This window comes from Panthera pardus, unplaced genomic scaffold (genome assembly GCF_024362965.1).
Source record: "Panthera pardus isolate Hobbes unplaced genomic scaffold, ASM2436296v1 HiC_scaffold_15, whole genome shotgun sequence".
In the NCBI taxonomy this organism is placed as follows: Eukaryota; Metazoa; Chordata; class Mammalia; order Carnivora; family Felidae; genus Panthera; species Panthera pardus.
This window is the reverse complement of record NW_026526710.1, coordinates 1,405,956-1,418,450: the sequence shown is the minus strand read 5'-3', so window position 1 is coordinate 1,418,450 and position 12,495 is coordinate 1,405,956. Positions and strand designations below refer to the sequence as shown.

Genomic DNA, 12,495 nt, shown 5'->3' with positions numbered 1-12,495 from the left:
AAATGGCCTCGAGCCTGAGGAATCCCTGCCTGGTGATGCCCCAAACCTGGTGGAGCACCCCCAGGCAGAGCTGCTGGAATTACTCTATTTAGAGGTCGTGGTAGCATAACGAACCATTCTTCACCATTTTCCACGTCTATGATCACTATATTTTAACATCTCAGAAGTGAGGATGCCTCTTGTAATTAACAGCTTCTTAACATTGCTTTTGGTCAAGTAGCAATTGTGATATAATTGTCATTGTCTGCTCATAAGCACACATAGAAGACATCCAAATTGGCAGAACAGGTATCAGCAGTTTGGAAAAAAATCCTAGAGCCTACACCAGAAGCCCTGAGAACCAGTATTTAAGGGACAGTGAATTAACAGATGGTTAGCAGCATTCCCCATCTGGGTGCCAAAAGTAGGCCAGATCTACAGAACTACTAGGCCAGGTAAAAACTCAGCACCAAGGCCTCTCATCTTTGCCAATCCCCAAAGCTCTTGATGGCTCAAGGAAAACAGTATGTGGAAAAACACAGAAACGAACACTGAGTTGAAAAGACAGCATAAACCTCTGTAGGTGAAGAGGTTTTAACAAATTTATTTCACTTATATCATCCTTTTTAAGTATGTATAAGAGTTATATGACAAAAATCAAGGTTCAGTTACAAGATCTTTCATTAAGAATAAAATATAAATTCTAAGTGGTAAGAAAGCACTGATATACACTGCTTTTTATTTTTGTTAGAATAATTTTTTAAGTTTGTTTACTTATTTTTGAAAGAGAGAGGGGGAGAGCGAGCAAGCGGGCAAGGGAAGGATAGAGGGAGAGGGAGAGACAGAGAGAGAGAGAGAGAGAGAGAGAGAGAGAGAGAGAATTCCAAGCAGGCTCTGAGCTGTGAGCACAGAGCCCGAAGTGGGGCTCCAGCTCACGAACAACGAGATCACGACCCGAGCCAAAACCCAGAGTCGGAGGCCCAACAAACTGAGCTACCCAGGCGCCCCTAGAATAATTTTGTTAGACTATGAAATAGGAAGTTTTAAAATTGACAGTATCTTAGAATCACCAAAATACAGTATTCACTCACTGATGGTGCTGATCACGTCACACACAGGGAGCTCTGTAAGCACAAAGCCCACCGAGGCTTCCAGCCCCTCACAATCTCACTCCCCAGCCTTCCTTTCCCTGCATTTATCTGTCTCTCTCTTTTGCTCCCTTCCTGAAGGATGGGATGCTGGTTTGTACCCCTCTTTGGGACTCTGCTGTCTACACATACGCTGTATCCCCGCTGCCCCTACCGATGCCTATTACTCATGCTTATACTCTCCTGGTTACCTTCGTTGTAATCACTCCTTTTCCCCAACCTTTCTCATCACCTGAATGTACACATGCTGGGTAGTTTGATTTCACCGTGCTGAAGTAAAGAAAATATTTACATTTCGTGCTCAAAGAAAATGACGACAGCAAATTAAAATGCTCAGCATTATTGGTACAAATGGATTAGCAGGAGGGCGGAATAAGACAGAGAATCAAAACCAGGTGTAGGAACAGCGGAAGCTGTTATCTGCAGACCTACTACGCTTAGCACAGTAGGCACAAAATCATCTCATTTAATTTTACAACACATTAGCTGGGCATTTTAAATTCCATTTTTAAGTAACCTTCCTATGATCACATAGGCAATGAATGAGAGATTACATTTGAAAGCAAGTACAATTTAAAGCCCATGCTTCTTTTGGAGTGCCTGGGTGGCTCGGTTGGTTAGTGTCCGACTTCGGCTCAGGTCAAGATCTCGCGGCTTGTGAGTTCGAGTACCGCGTTGGACTCTGTGCTGACAGCTCGGAGCCTGGAGCCTGCTTCAGATTCTGTGTCCCTCTTTTGCTCTTTCCCTCCCCTGCTGATGCTCTGTCTCTCCCTCTCTCAAGGATAAATAAAACATTAAACGAATAATTGGAAAAATACGTTTATAATGAAACGGAGCTCTGAACTATAATTGTGTGACACAAACACATACACACAATGTGTTTTTAAATCACCTGGCTTGGTGACCTATCTCCAGAGGACGGTGCAAATGCCTTCTCTAAAGTCTCAGGCAAAGAGTGATACATGTCCTTCTCCTCCAGCTTCCAGTAAGTCAGGCCTGTTGTGCACAAATACACAGAAGAGAAGACTGAGAAAAGAGAAAAGTGCTTTCTAGAATAACTTACTTCTACCTACAGAAAATTAAATACGAGAAGTAACTAGTTTTTGGCTATCTGGATACAGGAAATTGAATTTTAATGGAACAAGAATCTCTTAAATGCCTTCCCATGGAAGAGTTCTAATTTGATGATCGAAATATTTAAAAATGAAATATATTATTAAAAGTCAAGATGTGGGGTGCCTGCTGGCTCAGTTGGAGAAGGGTGCAACTCTTGATCTCGGGGTCATGAGTTCAAACCCCATGCTGGGTGTAGAGACTATTTTTAAAAATGTTTTTAAAGTCAAGATAAATTACTACAATCTAAAATGTATTTCTTAAAAAAGAAAAAATTCTTTATGAATAGCACAGACTTAGATAGAAACAATATAAAGAATTCAATGGTTCAGGGGCACCTGGGTGGCTGAGTCGGTTAAGAGTCTAACTCTTGATCTCTGCTCAGGTCATGATCTCCTGATTCGTGAGCTCAAGTTCCACGTTGGGCTCTGCACTGACAGCACAGAGCCAGCTTGGGATTCTGTCTCCCTCTCTCTCTGCCCATCCCCCACTTGTGCACACGCTCACGTGCTCTCTCAAAATAAACAAACTTTAAAAATTAATAAGAATAATAATTCAGTGGTTCAAATACATACTGAGTGTTTACCGTGCCAGGCTGGGGAGCAGAAAATGTGAGAAATGAACAGTAAATAAATCACAACGTATACACAGGAGGTTAGAAGGCAGTAAACACCAAATGGTAAGACTTAAAAATTGGGTAAAAGGGAATATATGTAGCGTGTGTGGAGGGGTGCTCAGGGTTGGCTCACTGCAAGGTAACAAGATAACGTTAGCCATTTTAGCCACATATGAGGGAGATCCCCTATATAACGGGTGGAGAGAACATTTCAAATATAGGAAGCAGCAAAGCAAAAGCCCTAAAATGAGAACCTATCTGGCACATTTAAGCAAAGAGCCTCTCTGCTAAGCAGAGAAAGGGAGCAGCAGAAAATGAGGTCAAACAGAACAAGGCTAGATCTTGCTGAGCCTACGGGCACCTATACGACTCTGGCTGTTACTCTGAGGGAAAGAGCATAGAAGGGTTTTGAGCAGAGGAGTCACATGATCTGACCCATCTTAGAGAAGGACTGTTTAGGCTACTGTGTGGAGAACGGATGGAAGGGTGCAAGGGTGAGGGCATGGATGCTGGGCAGGAAGTTGCAGGAACTCAGGTGACAGGTGATGGGGACTCTATTAGGGTGACAGCATGACAGTGGTTGAATTCTGGCAATTTTCATCAGGCAAAGCTAATTTATCCTGACAAACTGGATGTGGGATTGTGGGAGGTAGGGTAGGGAATCCGTAAACTAGAATAAGCTTACCATGGAGAGTAAAGAATGACTCATAAAGGGTTTGAATGTCTTAATTCATTCTGGAGCATCTGAAAAATGCTGAGATGGCTTTTGCAGCTGTTTGAAACAACTGCAAAAGTATTTTTCCCATCTATCTTTACAGAATCTGTAACACTAATGCAAGTAAGGAAGTTATAGTTAACAGAGGCACAACAGAACACATTTACAGAAAGCACGCTAATACACTGGATAGAATTAACATCCCGCGAGAAATGCAGACAAGTTGTTATCAAAACAAAACGAAACAAAACAAAACAACAGGTCTCATACCTGTTCCTGAATCAGACATCCAAGAATTTGGACTCTCATCTGGTTTATTGAGGTAAAAAGCATGAGGGTGCTTAGCAGCAGTGAAATTAGGCTGCAATGCAAGAAAGAAAACCATTAGTCGATGGATAAAAATCATTAGGCACAAACTACTGACCCAAGGAAAGAGAGCCAGGTATCAAACCAAGGCACAGAGAAAGCCTCAGAGGGTTCAGGAAGAACTACGAAAGTCCAGTTTTCCCTGTGATTACGAGAATACAAAATGATAGGAATTAACCGTGAAGGATTTTCTTTTCCTGTGTGTTTACACGAGTTTATTTTGGTTCTGCGGAGCTGGAAGAACACTGGGAGCTGGTGTTACTTAATGAGTTCAGAATGAAAACGTATTTATAGGGCCGCCTGGGTGGCTCAGTTGGTTAAGTGTCCGACTTCAGCTCAGGTCATGATCTCACACTCCGTGAGTTCGAGCCCCGCATTGGGCTCTGTGTTGACAGCTCAGAGCCTGGAGCCTACTTCAGATTCTGTGTCTCTGCCCCTCCCCTGCTCATGCTCTGTCTCTCTCTGTCTCAAAAATAAATAAAGACGTTAAAAAAAAAAAAAAGAAAGAAAGAAAAGAAAACTACTGTACCCACCGAGGTATATACCAAAGACCCAAAGTTTATCAGCGGTGAGAAAGTCTCCAAAAGACTAGTCTGTCTGTTCATTTTTTTGGTTTTTGCTAGCCTCCCCAAGACTGAGTTTTACTTAATGTAAAAACAGAAGAGAAACTAGCATATATGAAAACATTTTTTCTGCCAACCTATTCCAATGGAAAAAGCAACTTTCACCCCGACTCTAAATACTCTTATGCGCTCACACCAAAGATGTACCATCCCAATGGCACGCGAGTTCAAAAGAACAGACCCACAGATACGGTACTACAGGGCGCCTGCAGGTGAGGCCAGTGGTCCCTGGAGCCTTATCACCCTCACTTCCCTCCTGAACACAAATCTGAATAGGTTCTGGAACGGTGATCTTGAGAACCCTAAATATCACAGGCTGAAGAAAACTTATGGCAAGAAAAGAGAATAGTGCTTTATAAAGGTTGAAGGACTGTCTTCTTAGGACTTCTATTTAATCTTTTTCACAGGATGATAGAAAGACCATGTTTACAGCAATCAAGACCAGGGGCGCCTGGGTGGCTCAGTCCATTAAGCATCTGACTTTTAATTTTGGCTCAGGTCATGATCTCACAGTTCATGAGTTCAAGTTCTGCGTCTAGCTCTACACTCAGCACAGAAAATGCTTGGGATTCTCTCTCTCTGCCCCTCCCCTGCCAGTGCACGTACTCTCTCTCTCTCTAAAAAAATAAACATTAAAAACAGTGGCCAATTTCTAAAGGTATCAAGTTTGCAGAGAGACGTGATTTTGCAATTTCAATTCAGTATCATAGAATAAACAACATTACTCTATGACGATGTAAGCCAAAAGGACTTCAAAGATGTTTAAAACCTACTCAATATCTACACCTCTTTAACGAAAGCAGCTGCTAGATTAGTAAAAGGGCCACACAGAATTGAAACATTTAACCTCTTACAATTTGGATTATAAATTCAGTACTACTTCTTACAACTTAATAGTAATATAAATTATGTGAGAGTTTTTAAAATTTTTAATGCTTATTTATTTTTGAGAGAGAGACAGACAGACAGAGCACAAGTAGGGGTTGGGGCAGAGGGAGAGGGAGACACAGAATCCGAAGCAGGCTCCAGGCTCTGAGCTGTCAGCACAGAGCCCAACGTGGGGCTCGAACTCATGAACCGTGAGATCATGAGCTGAGCCAAGTCAGACGCTCAAAGGACTGAGCCACCCAGGCGCCCCTATTTGAGAGTTTAAAAAAAAAGTTAAATGGATTATTCTCTGGCTAAATGTAAACAGTTGCAGCACAAAGAGAATTAGGACCTTTACAAAACGGTTTTCATTTTCTATTGTACTTTATTCCTCATTATTTTTGATTTCCAGACTACTAAAAAACCAATACCCAGAGCAAATCATTGTTTCCAATCCTCTGGGACACCCAGAGAAAGACAGGTCAATGGAACAAATTAACAATACAAAAGAAAGGGCAAAAAACTTATGTTGACGAGCGCGTAGTAAACTCCACCATAATTAGCAATAAAGTGACTCATCACCTACTTTCTCAACTGGTGATTTCTTGGCTTGCTCATTTCCTTGCATAGATTTTGCACACCCCTCCTCTGTAAGTGCTCTCTTTGGTTGGTTCTGCTTCAGCTTTTGTGCCCATGATGTTACAGACTTACTATTCAGAAAGAGAAAACAAAATTATTCTCTTTAGATGCTGTCCTTTGCACATAAAACTAAACACTAATAAATATTGTGTCCGTGGGAAATGCTTTGAGTTCTTTTTCTAACTGCAGAGAAAGAATGGATTTTTATCCATTCACCTACATTTCTTTGTACAATTTCTTATTACCAAAGGCAAATTGAACACAAAGACTAATGGTGATTAATAAAGGATTTAACCTGTAGCCATGGAATAGAACAAAACCACCACAGTGGCCTGTTCACATACTCAATGTAGCTCTACAGCAAAAGCTTATTTGTTTACAAGGACTAGTGACTGTACTTACAGGTATACAAATCTGTGCTGCTATAGCTAAACACTTATTTTAGAGAACAAATTTTAGAGATATAAAACTCAACATTTAGGGTAAATGACAAATTTTAAATGATTGTTTGCTTTACAAACATTCAGCCACACTTATCATCAAACTTAGAAAATTTCCTCTTCTATATAAAAAGCGTAAAATTGAGTATGCTTGTGTATAATTTTTGGTTGCAAATTACATGCACATGTATACATTTAGACTCTAAAAGGAGCTTGATTTACTAGATTCTAAATGTAATAAACAAGTAAACCTCCCTTCAAATGTTGGAGAAATTCTACTTACCTATTCGTTTTGCCACTGTATACTTCTGAAACCTTATTTTCACCAAGAAAATTGTGTTCAAATTCACCAGGAAAAATGGAAATATCTTCTTTTAAAGATGCACAAAACTCTTCAGTGGTATGTATACGAAAATTCTTGTTTTTTACACCCTCTGCAAGTGACTCCATCTGCCCCAAAGATGCTCCAAACTGTCCCTCAGAAACCTCTGTGTGCTCCATGAACTCCCGAGGGTCCTTAGATTTGTAGGCATTTAATTCGGAGACACAAAAGGTACCATACCCACTGCTCACTGAGCTACTGTCCACATTGCAGTCTGGTTGTGATGTGGATGTTTCTTGCTGCATTTCGGGTTCTTCAGACTTAGGATAACTGATAATAGGTTCATTTCTCTCACTGTTTTCAGAAAAAAAACCCATTTGACTTCCTGAAGATAACTGTTTACTTAAAGAAGTATCATAGGAAGCCCAGGAAGCATTACTGGTCTGTAACTTGACTAAATTTTTTATCTCCTCCTGTATACGCTGAAAACAAAGTTACAGATTTGGTAAGTATACTAAACATTGCATTTTTTATAAATACTATGAAAATATTGCTTAAAAATACGAGCTATTACTCTAAAGACGGTATGTTTCTAGTTCATCAACAAAACTGATATAAAGTATTAACGGGTTCTTCTTGCAAATCTTACAGTATAAAAAAGAATCAATACAAATAACAACTTACTTGAATTTGGTTGTGGAACTGCTCCTGCTGAGCGGCTATTTGCTCTTGGCATTGTTTTTCCACCAAACTGAATAGTTGTAACCACCTGGTCTATTAAGTTATAAAATATTTTAGTTAAAAATAATTTTCAATGTAATATTTCACAGAAAAATTCCTCCAGTGGGAAAGGACCTTTTTAAAATGTATTTTAATTTAAATTTATAAGCTGAATTAAGTAGTTATAAAACTGTATTTAATGTAAAAATACAGGCACAGGCTTGGTCACCCCTTTCATATGTAATCTGTAGTTTGGGTAAATTTGAAGGTCTGGGTAAATCTTATTTTTCAAATGGCATGTCATCTGCTATCGTTTCTGATTCATCAACAACTGGCAGTCATACGTCGTATTTGTCTTAAGTTCTCTTCCTTTCTTTGTAACAGCTAGTGATTTTCTTAAACAATGACTTGTACCTAGGAAAAAGAATCCCACATCTTAAAACAAGAGATAGTTTGCTATTATGGAAATTTAACCCCTAATTTACATGGGATTTAAGTGGAAAAAAAAAAAACAAAACTTTTTCAAGTCAGGTGCTGAAGTGTTTTACAGCGCCACAGCTGAAAAAGGAATTTAAAAAATCAGTCTGAAAACCTGTGGAACTGGCCTAGGACTCCCTTCATTCTGAGGTTCTGATCCATGCTGACTCAAGAGTATAGTAAGTGTTCTTATAATCAGACTACAGAACAAGCCAGAAAAGGGTTCGGGGAGATCTCCAGAAGCTAAATTCAGTCTCAAGGCTGGTTTACAGTAAGAGACTCTACACAATAATATGCAATATCAGTAAGTAGCTACCGTGAAAAGAGCCTCCCTGTTTAAAACCATTCACCATCTTTACGCTCCTGTACTCCTCACAGGCCCCGGAGTGACCCGGCCCATGCACACCTCCCAACTTCATCTCATCCCTATCTATTCCGTGCTCAAAGCACACCGGCCACACTGGCCTCTACCTTTTCCCTGAACATGCCAAAAAGGTCTTCCACCTTGAAAGCTTTGTCTTCACTGTACCCGCTACCTGGAAAGCTCTCTCTCCAGCTCTTATGGCTTCCTTCTTCTCCCCCCCCCCGCCCCTTGCAATTTCAGCTTCTCAAAGACAGTTTTCCCAAACCATCCTGCAGTTGCTCTCTTTCTCAATGTCATCCTGTTTTTGCCTGCAGAGCATTTACCACAATTAAGAGGGCATCTCGTTTATTCACTTTGTTAACCTGTTTGCCTCCAGCACCTAGGACACAATACCAAGGAAAGAGTGTCTAAATGAGGGTATAAAAATGTAAATTTCAGGGGCACCTGGCTGGCTCAGGCGGTAAAGCATGCAACTCTTGAGCTCAGGGACAAGGGTTTGAGCCTTACAGTGGCTGTGGTTTACTCAAAAAAAAAAAAAAAAAAAAAAAAGGTCAAGTTCAAGATGAATTTTTTTTCTTGGTATTACAGACTACACAATTCAGAGGTCCTTCAGATTAATACTGAAAACCGTTTCTATAATTATAATAGAGCAGAATTAAGTTGAAGACTATATAACTGTATTAAAACAAAGGAAGCAAAAAACCCCAGGATTGAAATAAAACAGTGCTGGGGCGCCTGGCAGGCTCAGTCGGTTAAACGTCCAACTTCAACTCAGGTCGTGATCTCACGGTCCGAGAATTCAAGCCCTGAATCGGGCTCCACGATGACAGCTCAGAGCCCGGAACCTGCTTCGGATTCTGTGTCTCCCTCTCTCTCTGCCCCTCCCCTGCTCGTACTCTGTCTCTATCAAAAATAAACATTTTTAAAAACAAATAAATAAAACAGTGCTGGTCGCCTGAGTGGCTCGGTCAGTTAAGCATCCAGCTCTTGATTTCTGCTCAGGTCCATGCTCTCACGGTCATGAGATCGAGCCCCACGCTGAGCCCCATTTTGGGCTCCACACTGGGTGGATGCTCTCTTTTTGTCTCTCAAAAAATAAAAATAAAAAAAATAAAAATAAAAAGAAAGAAAATAGAATAGTGCTAATAGGAAGTATTAATTCTAAATCAACTAACTTGATAAGGATAAGGTAGGCTACATCAAATTCAGTTCCTTATCTTCTCAACTTACCTATAACATGAAGTACCTTAATCAAAACAAAAAATAAATCAGGGAACAGTTTTCTTACTAAGTTATACTAACTTAAGCACTACTTTAGGGGTTATTTTAATCTGACAAAGTTACTAGTCACAAAAAACTAAATTACAATAATGACGGAATTACATAACAACAACAAAAAAATAACCAAAAAAATGGCCTTATATTTACGTGACACGCAACGTTAACCACATCCTTATTATCATTTTCTTATTTAGGATACAAATGAAGAGAGCTTGCTCTGGATATAAATTGGTAGAGAAGATTTTGTTCTCCCTAGTCAGATTTTATAAATAATATTTCAATTTTCAATAAGCATATTTAAGAACATTATAAACGCAGCAAATAACATTTTTCACATAATTATTAAGAACTATTATTCATTTCTAACCAACATTATTTATATGATCTACATTGTACATACTGTTGGAGGACTTAGGCATCTAATTAAAGCTTTCCCCTGTACAGTTTTTGATGCTATTAGCCTGAATGGGGTTTCTATCGTATGCCTAGTAAATATTCCATTGGCTTTGACATCCTAGGCCTGACTCCCTGCTCTCCACTAACAACCTGTATGGTCCTCAACAAGTATATCTCATTTATGCTCTTTACTAATTTATAAATTGGGGGGGGGGGGGGCAGTATAAAATCGGAAGAGGAACACCTCCCAGGTGGCTGGGAGGATAAATTTTAAATTCCAATATGATGGATGTGAAAACAGTGATCTCAAGGGGGGGAACTAGATTTTGAAAATCTGTGAGGTCATGGATGTCACAAAGCTAGGGAGAGCACTACCAGCACTTTGTGGGCAGTCCAAGGATGCAAATCACAGGATGGTCCCCGACAACGAAAAACTGTCCTGTGTCCACTTTATATTATAAAAATAACATATATTTTGCACAGCTTTCAAATCACCAAATTGTCCAGGAATCCAACTACAAAGATGTTATGTTTGCTTCAGAACTTGATCAGAAATTGGTCACCGTTTCAGAAAATCATGTCACCAAATGCAGTTCTGGATTGTCAATACAGAAGAGCTGTATCGGTCCACGTCTGTAGCCACTGTCTTCGCAATGAGTCTACGTATAAACACCAGGCTATGCTTCACTAGGTCTTGTAATGTGGATGTGCCTGAGCACGTGTATACTGAAATACCTGTTATCATGCTATAAGTAACTGTCATTCCTCCTTTATATCACAGTTAAGAGGATGATTGTTTTTAAAGTGGGTACAGGCAGGATATATCTGCGAACTTCATTTCAGGACAATATAAGTTGATGTTATTTTTGAAATTGTAAAATTTATTTGTAAATTAGTAATTTAATTGTAATATTACAAATTGAGGGCTTTGGGTCTAATAAGGTTGAGTGCCACTGACAAAAAAAGTGTCTAGTATATTGCTTGGCAAATCGACACACAATAAACAGTACACATAATAACAACAATCATTGTACAACCATTACTCTTAAATATGTAATCAGTAGCACTAAATAGTTAAAATGCTAAAATAATGAATTAAGACAAATTAGCTAATAATGTGTTTTAAAAATTTACCATCACAGAAATATTAGCAATAGCAAGTCTTTAAGAATATATTGAAGTATTTCTATGTAAATGCGTTAAAAAATTATTTCCCATGAATCAAAATACATAACCTTCTCAAGTTTAAGCAGTGATAAACTTAAGAATTCCAGGAAAGATGGGGGCCCCTGGGTGGCTCAGTCGGTTAAGTATCGGCCTCCGGCTCAGGTCACGATCTCAAGGTTTGTGACTTCGAGTCCTGCATGGTGCTTTCTGCCATTAGCGCGGAGCCTGCTTCAAATCCTCTGTCTCTCTCTCTCTCTCTGCCCCTCCCCAACTCTCTCAAAAATAAAATAACAAACATTAAAAAAAAAAAAAAAAAGAATTCCAGGAAAGAGGTTTTAGAAAGAAATTCTAAAGAAATCAGATCTCCAGAGCTCTGAGCTCTGTGGAAGGTTTATATTTTAATAACACTACAAGTGGTAGAAATCAGACAAATGTTACAATTCCAGAAGAAGGTGAAAACATGAAATTCAGGGGAAATAGTCAGGAATAAGGCTTGCACGATCCTTACCCCTCCCATTCTTCCTACAATACTACACTAAAACATCATATTTTGGTTTTGTTTGCCACAAAACACACTAATAAATTGGAGAAATTTTACTGAAATGACCAGGAGATTTCATACTCTGTCAAAGAACTATCTTAAGAAACTATTCACTGAATAATCAATTACATGTCTACATTACAAAAATTAGTTATTATTAAACATAGTAAAAATAATAATATTATATCACAGGTGAAGAAGAAAGGGTGTAAAGAAACAGGCTCAAATGTTAAGGTGTTAGTGGCTAGTCGATATGCTGGCTTATAAAAACCTGTATCTTAGATTCACAAACAAATACTGATTCAAAGATGCTGATTTCGAAGTATTAAAAGCAACAATTTCTAGCTAAACATGAATTTGCCAGAAAAGCAATGCCTTATTTTTTTAAAAGCATACTAATTCAGGTTCATAAGCTAATGAGTAAGTATATTAGGGGAAATATTTCACAAAGGATTTCACTTTTAATTGCATCATTTTACCGGTCTCTTGCATTATCACAGACTGATTATTACATGGAAAAAACATAAAAACTGTAAACACTTAAAACTCAGTTTTCTTAAAGTTTGCATTAATACTCAGTCATTCTTTCTTTCTTTTTTTTTTTTTTTAATGTTTATTTATTTTTGAAAGAGAGAAAGGGAGGCAGAGGATCCGAAGCGGGCTCTGTACTGAGACCGACGTTGGACCTTAACCGACTTAGCCACCCAGGTGCCCCAATACT

At 39.0% G+C, this 12,495-nt stretch overlaps 1 protein-coding gene across 6 annotated transcripts in view; it reads right to left on the bottom strand.

Annotated features, from left to right (window-relative positions):
• The window catches only part of MPHOSPH9 (M-phase phosphoprotein 9), a 58,694-nt gene that overhangs the window by 39,998 nt on the left and 6,201 nt on the right, over positions 1-12,495 (bottom strand). For all 6 annotated transcript variants that reach the window (XM_019467624.2, XM_019467627.2, XM_019467629.2 and 3 more), the window contains 5 exons: positions 7,513-7,602; positions 6,790-7,310; positions 6,014-6,137; positions 3,842-3,932; positions 2,020-2,123 (listed from right to left, as the gene is read on the bottom strand). In XM_019467624.2, the coding sequence (XP_019323169.2) occupies positions 2,020-2,123; positions 3,842-3,932; positions 6,014-6,137; positions 6,790-7,310; positions 7,513-7,602 (930 nt within the window). The remainder of the gene's footprint in view (positions 1-2,019; positions 2,124-3,841; positions 3,933-6,013; positions 6,138-6,789; positions 7,311-7,512; positions 7,603-12,495) is intronic.